The 25,402-nt window shown below is 35.2% G+C and overlaps 1 protein-coding gene and 1 long non-coding RNA gene across 4 annotated transcripts in view; one reads left to right on the top strand and one right to left on the bottom strand.

Annotated features, from left to right (window-relative positions):
- The window catches only part of LOC117668345 (uncharacterized), a 128,612-nt gene extending 120,053 nt beyond the window's left edge, over positions 1 to 8,559 (top strand). The window contains exons 3-4 of the long non-coding RNA XR_015733429.1: positions 2,880 to 3,163; positions 8,308 to 8,559. This is a non-coding gene — a long non-coding RNA (uncharacterized LOC117668345). The remainder of the gene's footprint in view (positions 1 to 2,879; positions 3,164 to 8,307) is intronic.
- Positions 1 to 25,402, bottom strand: part of OXR1 (oxidation resistance 1) — a 225,029-nt gene that overhangs the window by 173,876 nt on the left and 25,751 nt on the right. For all 3 annotated transcript variants that reach the window (XM_034422177.3, XM_034422179.3, XM_087890848.1), the window contains exon 2: positions 15,735 to 15,810. In XM_034422177.3, coding sequence (XP_034278068.2) covers positions 15,735 to 15,751 — 17 coding nt within the window. In that variant the 5' untranslated portion in view covers positions 15,752 to 15,810. The remainder of the gene's footprint in view (positions 1 to 15,734; positions 15,811 to 25,402) is intronic.

Below are 25,402 nucleotides of genomic sequence, written 5' to 3'. Positions count from 1 at the left end.
CTGTCAATACACATGTCTGGAACTACGAATCTGCTCATTTTAGGAGAGAACCTTTTACTCATCAAGGTTCACAAAAGAAAGGTAGTACATATCTTAAAATGTCGTTTTATTGAAAAGCTGTCTAGCTAACACAATGTAAGCATTGCTATCTTCTTATGAATTTTTTTAAAAGTTCTGGCCATAAATAACTTGTGTTCTGCACCAGGAAGATTGCTATATTTATTATTAGAATAAGAAGACTTATAAGAAGACTGTCTAGCAGCATTGGTATAAGAAGCATAGGACTAGTTATTCTTTTCCATGAATATTTATATTTTAATTGCCTTAGTTTCATGGTAGTTTTAAAAAATGCTTAGCCACATAAATTTATGGAAGCAGATAAACAGAATTTGCTGAATATACCCGCAGTAATTATTTCTTTGCTGTGAACATTATGAATGCCGCATAAGCAGATTTTGAGGATCAATGTCATTTTTTATTTAAAGCTCAAGATGAGCATACTAGAGGCATATTATGCCCCTTCCCTTAAAGGAAGTATACAATCATTGCCATGCTTCTGGGTTCCTCTATAAATGTTACAATTTTTGAATGGCATGCATTGATAATGCAACTTCATTCTCACAATCAATCTTGATTGAAAAATCTATATTGAAAAATAATAATTTGTCCAAGTTCAACCAGAAAATCTTACGCCTGTGTAGAGATTTGAACTCAGGTTTATCATTGCCAAGTACAGAACTTTAACTGCTAGGCAGCATTTCTTAATACAGGTTGTCTATGTTCCATGCTGTATCAAGATTTCCACTTTCCTGATGACCTTAAATAATTTTACTATAATACTTCAACTATTAATTTATGAGGTTTCAAAGATTTCCTATAAGATGCTTGTTTCAAGACATCAGTGAGTAAACCCCCAGGCTATCCCAAATATCTAGCCAAAGACAACTGGTTTAATCATATTTCTACAAAGTTTCAAATTTATATATTTTTTTTATTGAAAGGTTTTACAAAAAAGAAAAAAAAATTCAAATATTTCCCCTTCCCCCATTTCAAATTATTTTATAATCAGAGATCGGTAATAGATTTAACTGTTTGATTTTGTCTGGTTATAACAAAAGGGAAAGAGAGAAAGAAAGGATTGTTAGTTTATATTTGATGTGAATTGCTGCCTTACTGTAAACACTGCAACAATAAATTGCTATTGTATGGGACTGTTATTGGGTTTCTACTATTATATTATTCCTAGTCTCTATTCTTTAAAGCGATAATAAGAACAAGTACTCAAGGTTAAAAATTATTTTGTGCTTACAACCTAACCCAAATAACTGATTCTCCTTGTCAACATCAATCATATCCATCCATCATTTTTTTCAGAATAAATCTAAAAGTTTTAATATAATAGAAAACATGATAGATTAGTCATCATTATAGGATTTCACCTTCTTTATAATCAAGACGAATAGGCAGATTAGACACAAATTTCTGTAGGACGAATGTAAATTTAGCTAAATGTAACAGATATTTCCCATGTGTGAGAGTATCAGGACTGATCTTGTTACCTCTCTGACACAATGGTTTTCTCACAAGGTATTGTGCTGTCACCATTCAGTCCCTAACAGGATCAGGTCACAGTGTAGAACTGCAGATAGTATCTGAAAACATAGCTGGATATCCCAATACCAAAACAGCCATTCAAAAGTCCTTTGATCCCCAAAGCCCAGAGGCTCCTTTGACCACTATTGCTGAAAACTGCTACCATAATTTCTCAACATCTGTGGCTAGAAACCACATGGAATACATGACAGTGGTCAGGCAAGTATTACAATAGGCTTAACAGGGTTTTTAAGCCAATACAAAGAGAAAAGCAGGCATGACCATTTTACATCATTGTCCTGCCCCTAAGAACACTTAGCGTACACAGAAACTTCAATACAGTCTTCAGGCATCAAAAGAGTGCCAATTCCTTTGGTAAAATATATTTTTCTTTCATTTTTATTTGGTGATATCCAGCAGACTTTATTCCGTTTTTCTTCACCCTATGCCTTTCTGCATGACATATCATTCTATCTATCAGAAACAAGAGACTTTGCTACTCATCATGTTAACATTCAGGAAAGTTTTTTATATGTTCAGGAGAAATGAAACTGCGTTCACATAGTGCAGAATGTTTTGTTTTTTTAAAAAAACCTTTCCAGATGTGCTAAATCCCTAAACTTCCATCTATTATTGCTGAATTGATTGAAAATCTTGGGACATATATTCATAAAGCTAAGATAAAGACAAACAATTCATTATTGGAAAAATGTGATGATAGCTTGTGGTTGTTTGATAGCTAAAAAAGAAACAAATTCACGGAAAAGGATATAAGGACCTTCTGGTTTCTTTACTTTTAATAGATAATCCTAAAATGTAAATACTGTTCACCACTTCATTCTCTTGTTCTCTTATTCTAGAATCTCTTATTCTAAGGCTGATCACTGTGCCTTCTGTCATTAATTTGGTTTTCTACTTGTAGTCACACGCTTTGATTGGGCTTCTTGATTTTTAGTACTAAGTAATACTAAGCTATACTGAAATTGCAACCAATTGTAAGTCTGTAAAAGTAACATCTAATCCTACACATATCTTCTAAGGCTTCTAAGTTCAGTGGGGCTTTTGCCAAGCTAAGTGAGCATAGCATGGCAGCCCAGAATTATTGCATAATTTATCACTAGCATTTGTTTTCCTCCCTTCCATTTTCCTTTGTCATTTTACATTATAAATTCATTTTGTATTTGTGCATGCCTACATACTGTTTTAATGATTAGTGGTAGATATACTGATATAAATCATAAGTATAATAGGCAGCGAACAAGTCACATTTAAATCTGTTTCCTCAGGGAGAGGCGTGGCCAGTGTCACAGCGGTACGGAGGACTCTTTGGAAGTTCCTAAAGAGCCGTCGATATCTCTGCTGCCCAGTGGTCTTAAGTGACCTAAGTTGTCCTGTAGGGACAACAAACAAGAGAAGCATGGACTGACCAACACGGGGGGATTACAAACTCCCTGGTTGGTCAGGAGAAGCTCCTCAAACTGAGTGGCAGAGAAAGTGACCCTAGAAGTTGCTAAGAAGCTGGGGCGGCCGCAATGGAAGAAACCATAAGAAGACAGCGTGTGTCATCGAGGTGAGCAAAACTTATATTTTTGAACAAAAAAGTTTCCCTTCATTTCCACTTGTAGAAGAATAGAAGAATTATTAAAAAAGCAGTTTTATAACACAATCTTCCCTGGACATTCTTCTAATTGGTGGTGTCTGGATTCAAATCTAAGTCTTCCAAAATTATCTTCTCTCTTTCTTATATTCCAAGCAAAGAATGAAAAATGAAATTCAGTACCAAGGACAGCACCAAAATATCAGGAAGGTGACACAGTGTTTTCTACAAAGACTCAATTAATCACTAAACATCTAAAACACTATTCTTATATTTTTTTAAAAAAAAGGGAGGGGAAGACCACCGACAATGAATATGTAGAATATTGTATAATATATCAAGCATTTAAAAAGCCAAAGAACTCATCATATTATCATGCCAAACATTACTCACCAGAATAGAAAGGTGAGATAATAATCAATTAAATGAAATAAAATATTCAGCTGATTGTCTGCAGAAGAAAAAAAATATTTGTACCTGATTATATATACCTTGGCTTCAATTTAAGTTAGGGCCTCTATATGGCAGGATTCCAGCTCATATAGAAGTCAACATGCATGAATGAGCTGGTCAATGATTGTAAAAAAGTACTAGTACTGCTATTATTACTCCTACTACTGAATGCAGGAAGAATTTTCTCATGTTAACTGTATATAGGCATTTGATATCATTTCAGTGATATTAGTGGAGAAGCAGGACTTAACTCTTTAATAATATTCTTATAAATTTTTCTAACAGAATCCTGAAGAATCTAATAAACTAATTATTTCAGTTACTATGGAACTGAATAACTGCTACAGTTATCTCTTCGGTGTTCAGTGCATTTCACAAACAACTATTTGTTCATGGTTTAAAGGTTCTTTTCAAAAGCCAATTTTGCCATACAATCTAGTCTGAACCATCTGTAGGAGACAGTAATCTTTATTTTACTGACTAATTAAATATCTTCTCACTAGCACACTTATGTAAGTCATTATAATAAGGATACAACCACTAAATGCTGTTTGCAAACGGAAGTTGATAGAGAACAAATTAGCCTACATTCTTAAAGGAACTGGCAACTGAGAAGCAGAGCAACATTTATTTATTTTTTCTCTATTAATTATTCTCCCACTTCCCAATGTTTAAACCTTAGCAGAAGAGCAGTGTTTACAAACAACATGATCGTGACATTTTTATAAAAAGATTTCTGTCAGTGGAATTCAACTGGGCATTATCAAGAAACAATTGTTTGGTATATCTGGAGCAGAGTTGGAAGATGATTGTTTTTCTACATGCTGTGTGTATAATTAAAACTTTAATGGAAAGAGATATTAAAACCAGACACAAAATGCATATGAAACTGTACTTGAGACTCCTACTCAAAAATTCAAACAAAATGGTAAGTGAAAACAAAATCAAATGTTGAAATTTAGAATATTTTAATGTCATAAGAAGGCAACATTTGTAAATAATTGCCATAAAATTAATAAATCTCTAATACAAGCAGCATTTCAAGCAGGATTTATAAAAGGGTCCAATAGACATATTTCTATAACATGTGTTATACAACATTAATAGAAAAGAAATTAAAATATTGTTATATCTCTACAATAATTAATCTCAGTGATATCCTTTACATAAAATATTAATGTCATATAATTATGTATTATATTAATTATATTTAATATTAATAATATTTAAACAAAATTTTAATCATAAATTCATGAGTAGATTCTTTTATTTCTATATACTATCTCATTGCATCAGATAATTTAATATGTAAGGAAAATACTAATTTTCTATTTAACTATATTGTGATTACAAAATGTACACAATATTTCATTTTCATAAGGGAGTTTGTATTGAGAACACTGGAAAGTACAGAGTTCTAAAGGTAGTTAACATTACAGTGTATCCTTTTAAATTATCTGAAAACAACTTCAAGGTGAAAATGTCAAATACTTAAAAGACAGCATCAAGTTTCTTTGGCAAAACCTGGCTAACTTTACATGGACTAAGCAGGATCAGACTTCGATGCAGACCACAAAAATTTAAGCCTGCAAGATAAATCAGTGGCAGGAGAGAAGGCAATGACAAATCATTTCTGCAATGTTGCCTAGAAAACTTTATGGATGTGTTTACACAAAAGCTTTGTTCCAAGCTCTACTCCTAGGAAACTATGATATTTTAAAAACTGCTTTAATAAATTAAATTGTTTATTTAAATTGTTTATAAGCAACCATTGTCAGTTTCCCAGTTTTAATTTTCCAGATATTATTTGCATCAAGAATAGATTTGTTGAGATTCTCAGAATTGCTACTAGCATGCTTTATTTTTTTCTAGTAAAAAACAGTGAGATATCATGCTGCTGACACAGTTTCCAATGCCTTGAATATTTTATGTGATTGGCTCACTATTGCTAAAATCTGAAAAGCTGCCCCTATTTATTTCTCCCTTATTTATGCAATATTAGAAACACACAAAATCTGGCTACTTTGCAACTGTCTATCACAAGAATGCTTTTCACAGAAAACAATTATTACAGGGTGTAAGAGCAGCTTTTTTTTAGTTCTGCTTTAAAAATGTCAGACATAGAATGTCTACTAACATCTGTTTAAACTTGTAATAATTCTTTTTTAAATACAAGAAAGACAAAGGAAAGAGATTTTCAAAATCTAGACACTGACTTTTGTATCCTCACATCTAATTTGGTGGAATTGGGCTTCGAAAATCTGATTATCGTGAACCTGGGACAAATTCTGCCCATTCTGCTGCTGTTTTTATGGCAACAGATTTTCTGTGATGTATTGCTTGAAATAAGTGATGCTACAATTATATGAACTCTGTTAGTTTTATTAAAATAAATGGCAGGTTACTAGTGTGATCTGCTTAAAATATACTTTATTAAATAAGGAAACAAAACATTCTCTTGGCCTAAACAGATAGACAATAGTAACATTAGCCCTATTTCATTGTATTTTCATATAGCCTCATTATCAAAAAACTTACATATAACATACTTAAATTAATGTATAATATACATATACATATATAAACACAACACAAAAGAGAATGATGTTTATACTCATAATTGCAAAGATCTGGAGACAATTCCATCCATTAAGAGTTTTGTCCTTTGTTCATTGCTCTATTGAACAATGAAATCTGAATGAAATCTCCCTCAAATCTGGACAATATTTAATTAAAGCTTTAAAAGAAGCATTGTTTTAAAGAGTCTCGTCTGCTTTAATTATAATATTTAGTTCTTTCTAGTTCCTTCTCTTCAATTTTCATAGTCCTGTCTTATCATCTTTTCTTTTCTAGTCAATAATACTTCCCCAGCTATCCTAAAACTTGCCCTTCTGAATGTTCTTAACATCCAAAAGGTCATTAACTAGCAATTTCTTAAAGTGGTTAAGAAAGGAAGTATGCTAACCCAGTCTGCTTTTAAATACACCAAATTGCAATTTAGGAGTAATGACCTTAACCCAATTCCCAGAGATATAAACCTATCAGAGCCCATATCTTATGCTCTCACAAGGAATCGTTATATGGAGCACTTGTGGGCAATCTTGGTCCACTCCTTGCTCTGGAGAAGAATTCTGAGGAACTGATCCATGCATTCTTATCCAGCAAGATGTTCTGCCACTGAGAGAAAAAACATTCCCACACAACCTGTGCTAGGTCTCTTAGGACCTTTCCCACTCCCATTCCTTGTTTTAAGTGTGGCCTCAATGCTCCATTGCTTGGATTTGGGCTTCCTTTGTCTGTTGGAGATAGCTTAGAGATTGCCAGCCAAAGGAATTCAGTTCCATTCCATGCAGAGAAAGGAACTAGGTTCCTGACTGGAGATACCATCTCTATTTCAAATGTTTGGGGTTTTTTTTGAAGTGTGTTTGTTTATTGCAATTCAATTATGAGATAGAAAAAAGGAATAAAATGTTAGAAAATGCTGTTGATGAGGTTTGGAATAGAAAAAATAACAATCTCCAAAATATTTGAAAGTGATTAGTAGAACTTCCAAAATTCAATCATATTTTGAATTATGTCATGGAAATAAATATTTACACATTTTGGAAATGCAAATATCTTTATGTAATGATCTTGCAAAATATCAAGCCAGAAATGGTAAACATGACATAGCATGTCCTAAGCAGATGAGAAAGGTAGAACAGACATCCCAAAGATCAAGAAGTAACACAGGCAAAAAAGTTCATTGAATATTTTGATCTGATCAATTATGCTACAATATTACAGAGTCAATTCAGAGAGGTTCTCAAAATTACTGCAGCTGTCAGAGTCACCCTCTAGTGGTAAGCCACCCCATTCTCAATTGCCATCTACAAATAAATAAATGCTCCGTTGATATTCCTGAATAATTGCTGGTCAACACAACAAAGCCATGATATAAACATTAGAGAGGAAACTACAGTGGGAAACAGCTAGGAACTGCCTCTATATTATAATTAGCAATACCAAAGTGAACATAATAAATGAAGTAGCTAAAAAAGAGCCTCGCTGATGCAGCGGACTAAAGTGCCGTTAAGTGCTAGCACTTAGCTGCCAGCTGCCTGCAATTAGTGCAAGTTCGAATCTCACCAGGCTCAAGGTTGACTCAGCCTTCCATCCTTTCGAGGTAGGTAAATTGAGGACCCGGATTGTGGGGCAATGAGCCAACTTTGTATAGAACACCACCACTTGGGGGGGGGGGGGCGAAAGCCCTAATAAGCAGGTATATACAAAAAAGTATGCAGGCTATTGCTATAATGCATTGTAAACTGTCCTGAGTCTACGGAGAAGGGCGGCATATAAGTTGGACTAATAAATAATAAATAAATAAATAAAATAATCCTGATCTCCTTTATCCAACATTATACTGTATAATAAAAATATGGCACAACAGGATCAATTCAGCTCCACTCCATTAATTGACTATTGTGTGTCTTCAAAATCAAAGTAAAAGGATATACTGTATAATGTATTGTTATGTACTCACTTCCTAATAGAAGTTCTCAAGTATTCAGGATAAGGAATCAACATAAACCTTTTTCTGGGGCCATAGCCAGATAAACTCCATATCTCAGAATTTATTGTCTTGTTGTTTCTCAAAATTTTTCTTGTTTTTTTTTTTACAGGCAGCCAGCAGTGGAGAAGAGCACTGCCATATCCTGCAAGACATCCGTTAAGATTTGCTGAAGCTTTATGAAAAGCAAAGATGACAAGTGACTCACAGCTGTTTGCCCCAGTAACTATAAATCAAAAAGATGCAATTGGCTTGGCTTAAAACAAGTGTTTGGAACAACAGAAGTACTGGAAGTATAATACCTAAACTCCAAGCATTTAGTATTTGTACAGTATAATCAGTGTAAATAAATAATGGAAACTAATATAGTAGTCCATCATTCCAAATTATTATATAGGACTTCCGCAGAAACTGCTTCCTGGGTCTTTATTGTGCTTAAATTGTTTAGCAATCTGTTGTTGTTTTTCAGAACTTGTGATGGGGGCTAATATGGAACTTTAGATTTAATCAAACTGTAGAATGTATTGGCCCCAAATGACTCTAGCATACTTTGCTTTTATGAAATAGGAGAAAGGCACCTAGAAATTGAATGAAAAGCCATCAGGCACCCAATAAGAGTAGATTCCTAGTTTGTAATGTTATTAATTGTGGCCAGCAGGTCCTACAAAATTATATTTGTAGTAGGTATTTGCACTGGGTTTTTTATAGCACACTCCTGGATGGAATGTGAAGCTGGATCTTAATTATATAGTTTAAATAGCTTAACCAATTCATTCTTGCTCAAGGTAGTCAGAATCAAACCAGGGTTGAATGGATAAGCCTTTCTTTCAATTTTTTTTCTTTTTTGGGTCCGGTAACAAAGCACATAATGGTGGCTGGACTAGCTAAGTACAATTAATATAATTCTGTAAAATACAAATTTCCAAGTCCAGCTCAACTATTTAAGGAAAAATCTGTGAATCTTTCTCAGAAGTTATCCAGTGTCACTTTTCACTGATGTATTCATTTAGCCTGGATGGGGTCACACTGATAGTAAAGTCTGTTTCTAAAAAGAATTTATCAAATTCTCTTGCTGCTCTGATGCTAGGAAAATGCTAACTATATGACTAGCTCTCTAATTTTTTTTTTTAAATGGGATACTTCCTTGATCAATCCTATAATTAATCAAGGAGGGTCTCACAAGAAAACTCATCAAGAAAATCATTACTAATAGATCCCTCCGGTGGATATAAATTTAGCTTGCTCAATATTTATAATAAAAACAGTCCTATCACATTCTCTTAATGCCAGGTATACAGAGAAGAGTGCACCTGTATCTGGAGGATATTGATGGAATTTAGCAAATAGTACATTATCATTTAATCCCATTCTTGATGTTAGAAACATTAGCAAAAGGGTAAATAAGTATGAAATTGCTTGAGTAAGCACCTAATTTGGCCCACAAGATGTTAATTTGGGGTTGATTTCACAAAGGTGGGATGTATACATTAACCAATAATAGCATGACATTATTTAACAACATTGCATAAAACTCCAATGGGTCTAGCACACTGTATCTCATCAACCTTGGCAACTTTAAGATGTGTGAATTTCACCTCCCAGCAACATTTTAAGAAGTGTGGACTTCAGCTTGCAGAATTCTGGGAATTAACAGTCCACACACCTGAAGGTTGAGAAACACTGATCTAGCAATGATTTTAAAGCATTGCTTAATTGTAATCTGGAAACATAGAAACTTCATATCATTGTGCCTCATCTTGTTTCTGGACAATGCTAGCAGTGAAAAGGACTTGTAATGATCAAAAAGTAAGATGACTAGGTTTCCTGAAATAAATGAATACCATCTTGACCAAAGTAATTCATAAAACCAAAGTCTTTAGACCTGTGTTCCATCTACTGATATTCCATGAGTAGAATGGCAGAAGAGCCTGCCACAATTTCCAGTGGAAGGCATAGGCAAAGATAACACTTCCTGGATACCAACAGCATGAAAGGATAGTCTTTTTTTATCATTAGAATCGGCTTTAAAGGAGATAATAATAGATTGAGTGTCAAGGTGGAGAATCGTTAAAGTCAACTTTAATGGAGGTAATAATAGACTAGTGGGCAATTTTGAGAGGATCAGAAGATCCACAGATGGCCTTTTGCTCATAAGTCTTTGCTAAATGGCAAAAAAAAAAAGAGAGTATTCCTTCCTGTAGTAGCTGGGTCTTTAGGATCTTCATCTTGTCCTTCTACTAATTCACTGATGTTTGCTAGGGCATACAAGTTGAAAACCTGAAGGCAAATGTGGAGCCTTGATCTGATTGAGGCCAAAAAAATTTCTCCATCTTTATGCACTGAAAAAATAGCTATTGCACCACTTTTTCAAGTGCAGTCTGGGAGAATTACGGTCAGCCCCAAAGGACTTTTCATTAATTATCTCTGTATCTGGGTTCTCCAAGGTCATAACAGCAGTCCTGGTACTTTGCTTCTCAGATTCATTGCAACAGTCCTAGGCAGCTAGGAAAACCAAACTGATTAGTGATTTGGCCATTCAGCACATTGTTACCAGAGTTCGCAACTCATCCAGTCACTTTAGGATGTCCACTTGCTCAGAGTCTGGCAAGGCACCAAAAGAGTCAATTAGCCTTGCTTCTAGAGACTCATCAATGCACTCTCTTTTTATAGATATTGCAAATCGTACCTTCTCAAGGGCATTACTGGTGGAGCGTCCTTGAGTTTATCTCTGTTTAATTTATTATACTGTAAAGAAACAGTATTCTCGTGAGCAAACTAAACTAAAAGCAGAGTAATTTTCTCTGTACCAACATAAATATTGGAAATATTAAGAAGTCGCTCAAGATGAGTTTCCTTCAAACAACATATTTGAAACTGTAAGTTGTTACTCTTCTGGATGGTAACCATTTCACTTTCAGTAGATTTAACAGATACTAGTAAAGAAGCATGTGAAGCCAGTTCAAGGGCAGGGTAATTGCCTTTTTTAAAGTCCAAGCATCCTCTATTCGTTCTTCTGTTAGATATTTTTTTTTTTAATTTGATTTATATGCCGCCCTTCTCCGGAGACTCAGGGCGTATTACAATGCGCTAAGCAATAGCCTTCATCCTTTTGTATATTTATACAAAGTCAGCTTATTGCCCCCACAACTGGGTCCTCAATTTACCTACCTTAGAAAGGATGGAAGGCTGAGTCAACCTTGAGCCTGGCGAGATTCGAACCTGCAGTAATTGCAGGCAGCTGGTCTTAATAACAGGGTGCTTTAGACCACTGTATTACCAAGGCTCTGTTTGTAGGACGGTCTGACTCAAATGCAAATAACAACTTCTATTTCGTCCCCTCTCCTTTTTCCATGCTATACATTAGGCTCTCCCTGACCATTTTTCTTCTTGTCAAGTTTGGACATAAGACCTGCTTTTTTCTTCTCCACTGGTGTTTGTTGAGCACAATTAGTGGATTTTACACTAAGGATACATGCCCTGGCAGTCTCTCGTTGTTTTTTGTTTTGTTGGCTTTCAATAGACTTTATGAAACTTTCTTTTAGAGAGTCCATCTTGGGTTTTTTTTAATTGTGGTCACCAACTTGAACACCTATGATGTCAATAAAGGCTGTCTGGTTATAAAATCTGTTACAATCTCCTTTTTTAGATCCATATCATTCTCATCCTGCAGTGAAGCTGCTGAACAGACGGCAGGAGTCTCAGAGGAGGGGTTCTGTTGCTATCCGAGTTCTCCTTCAGTGTACAGAAAATTTCTAAAAATGGATGACTTTCAGTCTTTACTTAAAAATCCCACTCCAGGGGATCCTATCTGTTTGGCAAGTGTATAGGCTCAAATTACTTCTTACTTGCTATGTGTTTGTCCATTTTCAACTGTTCGGAAAAGCTGGATGAAGCCTATGGTCCAAGAAGTACATATTATCTCTTCTTTATTTTTCCTATCATGCAGTCCAGTCTGATCAATAAGTAATCAAAAATATTTAAGCTAAAAGCTAAAAACTGCTTGCTAAAATTAAATGTTTGATCATAATTACTAGTTACCTAATTTACCTAAGCACAACATAAAAGTACAATAATAAAATAGCATCATTTTTGAATAAGACTAAAAGTAAAAGAAGTAAAAGTAAAGGTTCCCCTCACACATATGTGCTAGTCGTTCCCGACTCTAGGGGGCAGTGCTCATCTCTGTTTCAAAGCTGAAAAGCCAGCGCTGTCCGAAGACGTCTCTGTGGTTATGTGGCCAGCATGACTAAATGCCAAAGGCGCACGGAACACTATTACCTTCCCACCAAAGGTGATCCCTATTTTTCTACTTGCATTTTTTATGTACTTTTGAACTGCTGGGTTACCAGAAGCTGGGACAAGTAATGGGACCTCAACCCGTTACATGGCACTAGGGATTCGAACTAAAAATAAGACTAAAAGTATATTCCCATTAATTCCTTCTACTGATTCCAACCTGGTCTGATCATTCAGAGCAAGGAAGAAACCAGAGGCTCAAGTAGCTAATTTTCTAATGGTTTTGTCTTTGTCTGGCAAGAGACTATTTATGCTTGAAATCACAGAGTGGTAATTTGTTATATAGACCTTGTTTACATCGCAAGCTCTGTCTTATAGATTTCCTCTGAGAGCAAAACCATATTTTAATTGTCTTTCCTGAATAATTCAATTTTTTTCTGTTTAAAGTAACACTCCACCTCAGCAGAAAGATTCAAGAACTCTTGCTAAAGTTTTATCTCTGTGTTTGTTAACAAAAATAACTCCCAATTAAATCTGGGTCCTCCAACTAAACAGAATGTGTGCATGTTCTTCCATGAACTGAATCAATAAAGCTCTTTCTGTTAGCCTTCTACAATTTCCATCCCTTTGCTGATACTGATTTTTTTAAAAAAATGAGGCACATTTTTCTTTTCTAAAATGAACTGCTTAGAGTGCAATGGAAATTTGCAGTCTGGAGTAAACATCATGGACAGTACCCTGAGCCTGTTGTTGTCCTTGAAACTAATGATTTTCTCTCCTAAATTTTCCCATTATTGTATATTTGTAATGTATGTATAAAAGGGAGGAAGAAAGAAATTCACCCACTGCACAGATCTCACTTCCTCATCTTCTACTGCTGTGCCCTGATTATATCCCCAAAGATGGAAAGTATTGTATTTTAAAGATGAACAAAAAATACAGTGTTAAAGTATCTCATTCTGCGCAGCCATACAATAGAGTTGAATGTATGCTATGAATATGACTTTGGTGGTAACCTATAGTTTATTACATTAAATAAATATCCTTTGAGTTGAATTTGGCTCCTGATGACTTCATGGAGATATCCATGTGGTTTTCCTTGCAACAATAAGGAAATGATTTCCACATTGCCTTTTTTTTTTTTTTTTTTTGTATTTTGCAGTCTAGTCCACAGCCCTGAGATTCCCCGATGGTTTCTCATTTAGGTATTAACTGGTTTGTTTTTTCAGATAGGCTACAGAACACAAGGGGCTGCCATTTATTATTTTGAGTCATCAATATCCACTTTTGCAGCCAGATGCTGTTAGCTTTGGTATATATTAAATAGCCAGTTAGAGGCAGTGTGCAAAAGCCTGAATATACACGTTTAATATTTAGCTACCTACCCCAATCTAAAATATCTAGGTGGTATATATAATATTTTTAAAAACATTGGGAACCTTACCTAATCAGGATCATACAACAATTTCAAATGGTTGTCTGCAATAAACTGGATAGGTTTAAATAACAAGGTAGGTTCTAAAGAACCTTACAAAATATTAAGAGGGGCAGGGACAAGTAGATCTTCAATAGCAATGTGCTTCAAAATATACAGTCCATTACAGAGAAAGCCTACCTTCAGTTCTTGGGAATGAGATCTAGAATAGGACTTTGCTAAGGGGCCATCAAAGGACAGGCAGAATTTAAGTTAGGAAATTTTCAGCATCACACCATATGGAATTATAGCAATTATAACCAGCATTCTGTACTTGGAAGCCTCCTGATAACCAGCAAGGCAAATAGGTATAACTGTACAATAGATTTATCTTGTTAGCACTCTGAGAGTTGCATTCTGAATCAATTATACTGCAGCTTCAAAGTCATCTTCAAAAGCAGTTTTCCATGTACAATATATTTTAGTAGTCCAGTTATGTCAGGGGTGTCAAACTCGTGTCAGCAGGGTGTCATCATATGATGTATCGTGACTTTTCCCCCCTTCATTAAACCGGGAATGGGCGTAGCCAGCACGCGACGCATCCGGGCCGTGGGTTTGGACAGCCCTGAGTTATGTGGTGATCAGACAATGAGTTACAATTGCCAGAGCTTCCTGGTATATGCAGGCTATATCTGCATTATGAAGCAACAACTGTCTCAAAAATCAGTCATACAGGTAGTTGTAGGTATGCCTTAATATGTTCATTTTTCATTATTGCTCTGCAAACTGCATTGGCTTCCAGTAGGGTTCCCAGGTGCAATTTAATGTCCTTGCTATTAATTCTAAGGCTTTTAATGGAACTGATAAAGTTACTTGTACAAATAACACTAGCCCCACCATATCTAATGGCATTGGCAGGCTCCAAATTCTTTCTATCAAGCAACACCATCTGATAGGACCCAATAAGTGCAACATCACAACAACAGTCGTGTGGAACAACTTTCCCCTTGAAAACTGAATGATCCTTGCCTTATAGATTTTTCACACTGACAACCTGGCTGTCCTTTTGGGCATCAGGCCAGAGTCTTGAGTGAATCTGTCTCTAAGGGTCATTGCAATACATTGATTGGTGTCCTCAACTGCCAAAATGTTTTTTTCTAATATGCTTTGTTTTTACTATTATTTTTGATGTTTATAAGAAGTTGTCCAGAGTTGTTTTGCAAGTGTGGTGGTCATATAAGTTGAATAAATAAATCTTCATTCCATAGCAAGTGGGACATGAAGGTTAGCGTGACAAATAGAGAGGCAAAGAGAGATGTGTAAGGAGGAGAAGAGGCAAGGGAAATCTGAAGGATTTGCTTAGGCTTATTGCTCATTTCTAACATGAAATGAGAAGAGAGGTAGTTGTTTGATAATCAGGATACACCTTAGGCTCTACACATTATTTCCTAGCAAATACTATGGAATGTTGGAGTGAAGATACATAACCTAGGAGCAAGTCATATGTAGAACATGAATTCACTATTAAGGAGAGAATATCCAAACCACTCGATTTATTCTGAAACTCAACAAGTAGAATATTATGATATTCAAATGCTAATCATATCCCTTAGCAGATGACTGGAAAGCAGGGTATTTGAAAGAGAGACATAAATTATAAATTGTAAACAAGCATATGTTCATTCATAACCCCCCCCCAAAGGAATGCAAACATTATTGCAACATCTTCATGCATAGCCTTATTTTAGTAATCAAGACAAAGTAGTTTACTGAATAAGTACACATGGTTCACATTTATCTTTTCACATCATATTTATATTTTGTTTCATTATTCTATATTGTCCAGTGGATTTAGGAAATAAAAAACATAGAGATAACAATTAACTGACCTTTTAGTGCTAAACATAATGGTAAGTGTTTTGCTTCACATAGATAAGAAATCAGCAAAATCTTGATCTTGTAGACCTATTGGGGAAAAATACAAAATCTTCATGTTAAGATCTGTGATCTTAGTTTGATAGGTTTTAAGAAATAATTTTCAGAAATCATGTCTGATATGAATTTGAAGCAACACAGATAAGCCTGATGTAAAGCTTGAGAAAGTATCTTAGACAAGCTGTCCTCCAACATTCTAGCATCCCATCACCCACCACCTTAAACAGCCCACTAGAGCAGAAAACTCAGATAGCTCTATCAACCATCACTTCAATTGGCATGTATTACTATGGTATTATATTGTCCTGCATTTTATATTCTGATATGGCCTAAAGGCTAATCAATAGATTATTATGATGATTGGTCACACATCACTATTATCTGTTTACAGCAATGTGAAGTTGTAGATGCCTGTTCTTTAGCTGGTGTTGGCCTTCATACTCATCAGGTTCTTCTCCAGAACCTAGGATGATGTCATGTATCAACATAATTTTTCAGTTGACAGATGGAAATGTTGCCAATGCACAGATTTTCTAAGCGCCATCCCAGATTCTTTGATATGTCACCCAGCGTGTGAATAATCACTGGGATGACCACAGCTGACTTATGCCATAATCTTTCAGTTTTGGTTTTCAGATCTTGATACTTTCTGATCTTCTCCAATTCTTTGTCTTCTATTCTACATTCCCTGGTATTTTGCCACATCAATGATCACATTTTCTTCTTTTCAGCCATAGTCATAGTTCTTGGTTTATGAGCAAGGACTATCAGTCTGTATTTAGAAATGTGACAATGTTTTAACCTACTCATTTTTTGCTACTTTTTTCAAGTCTATGTTTCCATCAATTTTTCATTACTGGCATGAACATTTTACAAATGTTATATCGAATCATTTTGGTGACTATATTAGGATGTTGCTTACAATGTTTGTGTGATTTTATTGCATGAGTATATTATAAACTGTTTCTTCTGCTTCTTTGCACAATTTGCACTTTGAATCATTGGATGATTTTTCAGGTTTGGCCTTGACTTTTATTAGTTTGAATAACTGGCTCTTGAGCAGCCAAAATCAAGCCTTCTGTTTCTTTTTTTAATGTTTCAGTTGCAAGACATTGCCAGGTTTATTTTTATCCACTTTCCCCTTAATCTTTTGCAGAAATCGATCATATAATGCTTTTCCTTGCCAGCATTCTGTTCCTGTTTCATATTCGCTTTTTGTTTCCTATACACTTAAATTAGTTGCAATTTTTAACTTTCATAAAAACTTTGCTGTTTTTTACATATTTTTTTTCTTCAATAGCTTGTTAGACCTGAAGTAAATGTCTGCCTCCATTTCTGCAAGATAGCTACATGGTCTAGTGGTTAAGGTACCAGACTAAAAAGGAGGAGACTGTGAATTCAAGTCCCGCCTCAGCCATTAAAGCCAGCTGGGTAATGTAGGACCAGGCACTCTCTCTCAGCCCAACTCACCTCACAGGGTTGTTGTCGTGGGGAAAATAGGTGGAGAAAGGTATGCCAGATATGTGTCCTGCTTTGAGCTATTTGTAAAAATAATAAAGGTATGATATAAATAACACTGTGCATAATGATAGTAATTAGTTTTCTTGTTCAAACTGTCCAGTTCAGCTTGTGTCCATTTAATAATTCCAGAAGTTGGAATTATGATTAGTTACACATTCTTGTTGTTGTTGTTGTTATTAAGAAAATATCTTTTACTTATGAGTAAAAGGATAACATTAATATGCATTTGCAAAGTTTGTCAACATATTTAAGGACTTAATAACAATACATGTTTAGAGCTTTGGATTTGAAAACTACAAGGTAACATGCAGTCATATCTACCGGTATGTATGATGTTTCTTAAAAACCAAATTGTCAGCTCCAGGAGGTAGACTAGAGCAAGAAATCAACTCTATGGGAAAGTTAAAACTAGCTTTATTGACATTGACTAGAACAAAATTTTGACATCATGGCTCCTCTGGAGGTGCGTAGGGACTCTGGGACGTAGAGTTTCGTCCCTTTCCACACTAGGTCCTCCCTTTTAGTCAAGATATGTTGGTTGTCACGGAACCAGCGGTCTGCTAGCAGTTCGGTTTTGATGTTTGTGGTTAGATCGCTTGCGGGTTGGTCTTGCTGGTCAAGGCATTGTCGTCTGGTGGTCACCTGGGCTGCTGTTTGGGTAGGGGGGATGATGGCATCTACTACCTCCTCCCATTCACATTTGTACTGGGGAATTCGGGAGAGGGCATCAGCTAGGATTACATTGTACTTCTTCCAACTTTCCAATTTCCATTTCCAATTACTTTTGTCTGTTTTGGACTTTGAGTTTTTTTTTCAGTCCTCATAATCCAAGCAATGGAACTTGATTCTGTCGAGATCATATTCCTTATTCTTTGATATATGCATTTTATTCCAAGACATAAAATTGCCCCAGGTGACCATGCCATTCAATTTGTTACATACATACATACATACATACATACATACATACGTATATATATATATATATATATATATACACCTGCAGCAGCCATTTTGTGTGTCATCATATCATAGTCTAAAAATATATACTTGGAAAAAATGCTTTAGGTTTTCCACAGCAGTAAAGGTTTTGAAATATATATTTTAGTATGAGAAAACTTTTAAATCTTGTCTGATGAATAAGATATCTGAGTGCTTGTGTCTGATTATGTTTCTAGGATTAGCTCTGTAGGTTACACAAACAAAAAATATGTCCATGAAAATAAAACAGGGCAATAGGATAGGATAATTATTATATATTACAAAAATGTAATATTAGTATGTTTAATATATTATACTATACAAATAATTACAACTTTCTATAAACTAAGATAATTATGGGTAGTAGTAAAGATCACATTATTACTGTTGCTTATTTTTTCAAAAATTATAGTTGAAAATTTTGCAATAAAATAAAAAAAAAGAATTAAACTTGAATTAAATTTATATATCTATGGATAGTGTGAATAATGTTGGGGATTTAAGTAACAGCACTATGTCATTTTAAATGTATATGTAAACAGAGCTATTTTAAAACACCTATTAATCAGAAGGCAGCTGTATGTTATGTCCTCCCCATTTCTTCTAGTTTATAGAATGTCCCCATTTACTCCAGCTCAGCTTATATTCTTTTTTGTGGAATGCCAGCATAATTCACAACAAAATAATTGTCACACTGCAGCCATCCATCATTTTTATTCTCTAAGAATGCCTAATGAGCAGTTTAATTACATTTTAGGAAATAAAATGATATTTGAAAGTGGCATTTTGCTGTACATTATTCTACCTTCCTACATATTTTTTTTTCATTAAAACTATTTAAAAGAGAAGTCACAGGGAGCAGAAAGCTGGCTGAATACCTAGGCAGTTCTGATAGCAATTGGCATCCACAAAAATCAGATTGTTAAACTACAATCATGTATACAGATTGATTGCATTCAAATGTTATCAGAACTACATCTCCCAGAATTCCTAGTCAGTATTCGGTATGAACAGCAGTATGTTGAAGCAAAGAAAACAACTGACTAATTTCTTAAGTGTGTGTGTGTATTCAAGTTCATTATGAAAAGAGATTTTGTTGTTGTTCTGTTCAATCATGTTTGATTCTCATATAGAAATGTCCTTGCAGTTTTCTTGGCAAGGATTTTGACACAGTTTCCTTCCTAAATCTGGAAGATTGTGACTTGCCCATGTCACCTGACTGGCTTAGTGCCAGTCCTCAAGAAAGGACTAGAACTCACGGTCTCCTGGATTCTAGCCTATTTCCTTAATCACTGTGCCAAACTGTCTCTCCAGAAGAGAATATAAACTATTCTAAATCCAATTCTTTACAATAAAATACAGCTCCCTAAATTTATTGTCTCATATTTTTTAAATGAAATTGGAACAATATCAGTTGTTCCTTTCTGTCTCTCTGTTTATACATAAAACTCTTAATATCTTTTATCACTCACCCACATAAGTGTGTGAGAGAGGGAAGGGAGAGAGGGAGGGAGAGAGTGTGTGTAAAGTTGCCTCTGAACATTTTGATGTAGAAGATTGTATGGACAATGCATTCCTAATAAAATATAAAATTGATTATGGCTCAATGTCTCTGCAATCTTACTTTCTTCTTTTAATAAAATCATTGTAAAATAAAAAACAAATCAAGACTGTTTTTTAAAAAATATTTTTTATTGTTTGTCATTTTGTTTTCGGATAAGCACAGAAAAACTGTATTGTTGAGCCTGGACAACACTAATGGAAAAGAAGTTTCTATTTTAAAAATCATGAAATTATATAACATTGGGCATTCCCACTTCACAGACAGACACACACACAGTGTATCTTATCCTTATCCTTATCCTTATCCTTATCCTTATCCTTATCATCCTTATCATCCTTATCATCCTTATCCTTATCCTTATCCTTATCCTTATTCTTATCCCTATCCTTATCCCTATCCTATCCGAATGTCCTATAAACCCCAGATACTGGCATACAGACTAATACTTATTACTATTATTATTTGTGTATAATATATCCATATTATTTATATATAATGTGCCCATATTATTATATGGATGAACCAGATCCTGAAAACCAGAGATTCAAGAAAAGTTATTCAGGTTGTTATAATCCATCCAACTTGTTATTCCAAGTCAGGAATGTGTCACCTAATTTTAAATCTGTTTATTCAGAACTGATTTTAATGGAGACATGCGCACCAACTATTAATTAGATAATGCCATTTGCAAAATCAATGTTTAGTCATCACACCTCAGCTCCTTCTAATGGTCAAGTACCTTGTGAAAGTATAGCAAGAGCTGAAGGAACACCTTTAACCCATCAGATTACTGCCTCTGACAAGACAGCAATGAGAGCTTGTGGGAATGTAGCCAATATAGCCAACTGATATAATCAAACTGTTTTTCATGACGGCTTTTGAGACAGATTTCTGTAAAAGACTGATAAGAGGAAATCACTAATATGGGATGACTTATACAACTGTATAAGTTGTATACAGTTGAGTGCAGTGGTTAGAGTGCAGTACTGCAGGCTATTTCTGCTAACTGCCAGCCGCCCGGAATTTGGCAGTTCAAATTTCACCAGTCTCAAGGTTGTCTCAGCCTTCCATCCTTCCAAGGTGTGTAAAATGAGGATCCAGATTGTTGGGGCCAATATGCTGACTCTGTAAACCACTTAAAGAGGGCTATAAAGCACTATGAATGGTATATCAGTCTAAGTGCTATTGCTATTGTATGATAGCACAGCTGACATGATAAAATCTTTGTTAAAGATTTGGCATTTTATTTGTCTCCAATCTTGGGTTTATTTGACAATTTACAACTGGAATGCAGATGCATTGAGCATGTGTACATTAATAGTTTATCTATTAGAGCCAGTACATAGTGATGACCAAAACTCCAACCAGCAGCACTCTTTGTACTGCAGTGATTAAAGTGTTGAGTTGAACCTGAGAAACCCAGTTCATGTCTCCAGTCAACCATGGCGTTCAATGAGTAACTCTGGGCCAGTCCCATTCTTTCAAGGGAAGAAGTTTATCTCCGCAGGGTTGTTCTTCTGTGGATAAATGATGGAAACTACCATGGACAGCTCCCTAAACTCTGAGAAGAAGGGCAGCTGTGAATGCATTAACAAACTAATAAATAACCTAACTGGAATGTACTACAATAGGAAAGGGTGGATTACACTATTATATCAAATCTTTGGATTGATTATTGTGAATGTTAATATTAATAAACTTGTGAGAATAACTCTTAAGATCCAATAGAAGAGATTATCTGTAGCTTGGGGTTAAGTTTTAGAATTCTTGGTGCACTCTGAGCTTGGTTGTTTGTAGATATTTCATTACCCAACCATTATCAGTGCTTTATGATGAAAGGACTGATGAAGACATTAATGATATTACCTAGTTGGCTAATAAAACCAATGCCAAAGAGCACCAAGGTTTTGAGCACTGTCAAGACTCCAGGGAGGGAGGAAAAATTGTAAAGTTACACTGCGCCTTCAACAGTTTTCTCACTGATGCATGATCAAACCCCCTATAAAAACCAAAAGAATATACTATCTGATGTAGATACAAACATCAGTATATACAATGTTTATGTAAACAGTACAATAGTTTTAAAATACCTTACCAAAACAAAACAGTTGACTGCCACTACATTTTTTTATCCCAATATATCCTTTGGAGCATAAACACTCTGCAGTGTGACAGCCTTTCAGATATTTAAAGAGAATAAAGCTATTGTCTCTGCTCTCCATATTCTCTTCTGCACATCTTAATCTTTTAAATTATCTAGTTCTCTGAATCATTCCTTGTAGGTCAGTTTCCAGTCCTTTTATCATCTTTGTAGCATTTATCTGGTCTTCTTCCGGTTTATCAATGGTGTTTTTTTTTTTTTTAATTGAAGTATGCAATACTCCAAGCAAGGCCTGACCAAGGCAGAATAGAGTGAGATAATTATTTCCCGCAATCTGGACTATATGCTTTTTCAAGATCTCGGTGATCCTATTTGCAGATGTCTTACGCTATTTGAGCCCAAGTTATTTAGAACTCTAAAGCAAGTATTATTACTTTAAATTGTGCTCAGAATAAAATGCTGCCAATGTAAGTTATTCAATACAGCTGCAATATGATTTTTACCTAAAGTCTAGCTTCTTAATCATGTAAACTCTTCTTTGAGTTCAATTCAACTTCTAGTAACTTCATGAAAACTATTTGGAAGTGATCTGACATTGTCATCTTCTGGAATATTTTGCAACCTTCCAATTTAATGTATAGGCCTGGGATTTCCTATAGGGTTCCCATATGTTTAATAATAAAAGGTTTGAAGATTAGCCAAAGTCATCTGGATGCTGCAACTTAGCTGAGCACAGTATGAAATTGTAGCTGTAGAGTTTTTTAGTTGCAAAATACCTTGAAGATCTATAACACAATATAAAATTTGATTTGCTATGTTAAATAAAAGTCATTTTGCCTTCTAGCATTTCTTACATATGCCTTTGAGTAATCATTGCTACGGCATTGATGATAAAATGTCTTATTATTTTTTGTCCTAATGGCAACATAGAAGATAATCTGATACCAGATTAGACAGTTTTTCCATCCTTTGCATATTCTACTACAATTTAATCATTTTAATACTATTTCAAAAATACAAGTAAATCTTACTGCCTAGATCAACAGTATGGAGCCTTTTCTTCTACCTATCCCAATTAATACATATCATGTTCCAACACACACACACACACACATACACACACACACACTTTTGAAGCCTGCTATACCAAACAAAACCATGGGACCTCAAAACAAGTGTTTCCCTTCATTTTTTTTGTCCTAGTACCACATAAATAAATAAAATGATCATCAATGCTGAGTATTCCTGACTACTGAACAAACATGTCGCCCAAGGAAAACATTTTTAAAAAATGGAAATAATAATATACCCACAAGAAAGAATGAAATGATTAATCATGTTTTTATGTCAGCAAGTTGCAGCAAATCCACAAAGAATAACAGCAATAACCAAATTATTTTACTTCAATAAAGCCCATAAATAACTACTAAAAATATTTTTTCCATGGTTATCCACTATAAAGTGACTTTCTTCTAATATAATTTTATGTTATGATATTTGGCTGACTACAACTCTGCCTTCCCCCCCTCCACACACAAAAAAAGCCCAGCCTATATACAGAACAGCAATGCACTGCATTTTGCAAACAGCCTGCAACAAAAAGCCCTTAGCAGCTATTAATGTCAATGTCAACCTGCCAAAGGAACCAACACGCAAATCAGCCTATCAGCCAATCAGAACTAAAAAACAACAAGCCAATCACAGGATTTAGGATTCTTACAATGTTCAAAACAGACATATTTTGTTTCAAGCTTGGAAATAGTTTAATATGTTTTGTCCTGACTTTCAGGGTCGGGGAGGAAAAAAACTATTGAAATGCAAGCCATTCTAAACTCAGAATATTTAAAGCTCAAAACATTCTGCACATCCTTAATCAGTGGCAACTATTTATGATGTCTGGCTAAATTCGCATCTCACACTAAGCCAACCTATGGTTTCTTTCCTGAAAGCAGGAAAAGTGGCATCTTGAATGTGGATCCATAACTTAGAAACAAACAATAACAACAAAAAACCTCTCTTCCAAATGCCCAACAAATGGATTTCAGATAGTGAGTTTAAAAAGAAAAAAAAGCTTTACCTGCTGAACTCAACATCTATACACTTCTAGCATAAATAACTGTTGTTCAATTAGCTAGTTCCACATTATTCAAAATAAGGGTTGAAGAAGTCACTATCCCATGTTAAGTCCAAAGTTACTGACAAGCAAGGCTGGAACCAATTGGGCAAATTCACAAATCCGAGAACTTACCAAGGTGTAATGAAAAGCCACTTACAGCAGTATTTGAAGAGGAAATATTTTTACCTCTTATCTGTAATGGACTGCTTGGCCCTCTCTTTTGAGTTCCAACTTTCCTTTGTTTTATAATGCTTAGAGCTGTTTTCCTCTGACTCTATGAGTAGTCTCAGTTATCATCGCCTTATTGGTGGAATTGGCAGATATAAATTTAATAAATAAATGAAACATCCTGTCTGAAGGAATTTGTTGACAAAAGAGGTAGAAATTATTCCTCCTTCCTTTCCCAAATCAATGCTTTTTTTTTTTTTTGTTAAGGACAGCTCTGTATCTAAACCTTCTGAAATCTGTAACCATTAAAAGTAAAGGTAAAGGTTCCACTTGCACATACGTGCTAGTCGTTCCCAACTCTAGGGGGCGGTGCTCATCTCCGTTTCTAAGCCGAAGAGCCAGCACTGTCTAATGACAATTCCATGGGCATGTGGCCAGCATGACTAAACACCAAAGGTGCACAGAACATTGTTACCTTCCCACCAAGGTGGTCCCTATTTTTCTCCTTGCATTTTTACATGCTTTCAAACTGCTAGGTTGGCAGAAGCTGGTACAAGTAACAGGAGCTCACTCCATTATGCGGCGCTAGGGATTCGAACCGCCGAACTGCCGACCTTTCTGATCTACAAGCTCAGCATTTTAGCCACCAAGCCACCGCATCTCTTGTTTGTAACCATTAGGGGTTGCCATTTTCTTCTCTTTGTTTCTGAAGATTTATACTGATTGATGAAGACGCACGTTTTTAACAAAGAGAAGATCAGAGGATCTTACAATCCGATTCACAAAAAGTGGGGGAAAGGGGAAAGGCGAGTTTACATCCTGGAAAGTATAACCGTCTTTGCACTCGCAGTGAGCAATGAACTGTTCTGGATGGCTTTCCTTGTCTGAAATAAAGATGCCAAGGAAGACAAGACGAGACGGTGAGATTTCTGCCAAGTGAAGTGAACGAGATGAGCTAAGTGTGAAGGTCTGTGATTTATTGCTTAGCCCAAATCAGAAAAAAAGTGACATTTGGAGCTTTAAACTTTAAAACTAAGATTTAAATTCTGCTTGGGAAACGCCTGTCAGCCAGTGCAGGTCCTATCGCAGAGGTGGTATTCAGCAGGTTCTGACCAGTTCTGGAGAACCAGTAGCAGAAATTTTGAGTAGTTCAGAGAACCAGTAAATACCA

Source organism: Pantherophis guttatus, chromosome 3, assembly GCF_059756535.1.
Source record: "Pantherophis guttatus breed Tessera chromosome 3, ASM5975653v1, whole genome shotgun sequence".
NCBI classification, from domain to species: Eukaryota; Metazoa; Chordata; class Lepidosauria; order Squamata; family Colubridae; genus Pantherophis; species Pantherophis guttatus.
The sequence above is the reverse complement of the archived record's forward strand: the minus strand, read 5'-3'. Positions and strand labels throughout refer to the sequence as shown.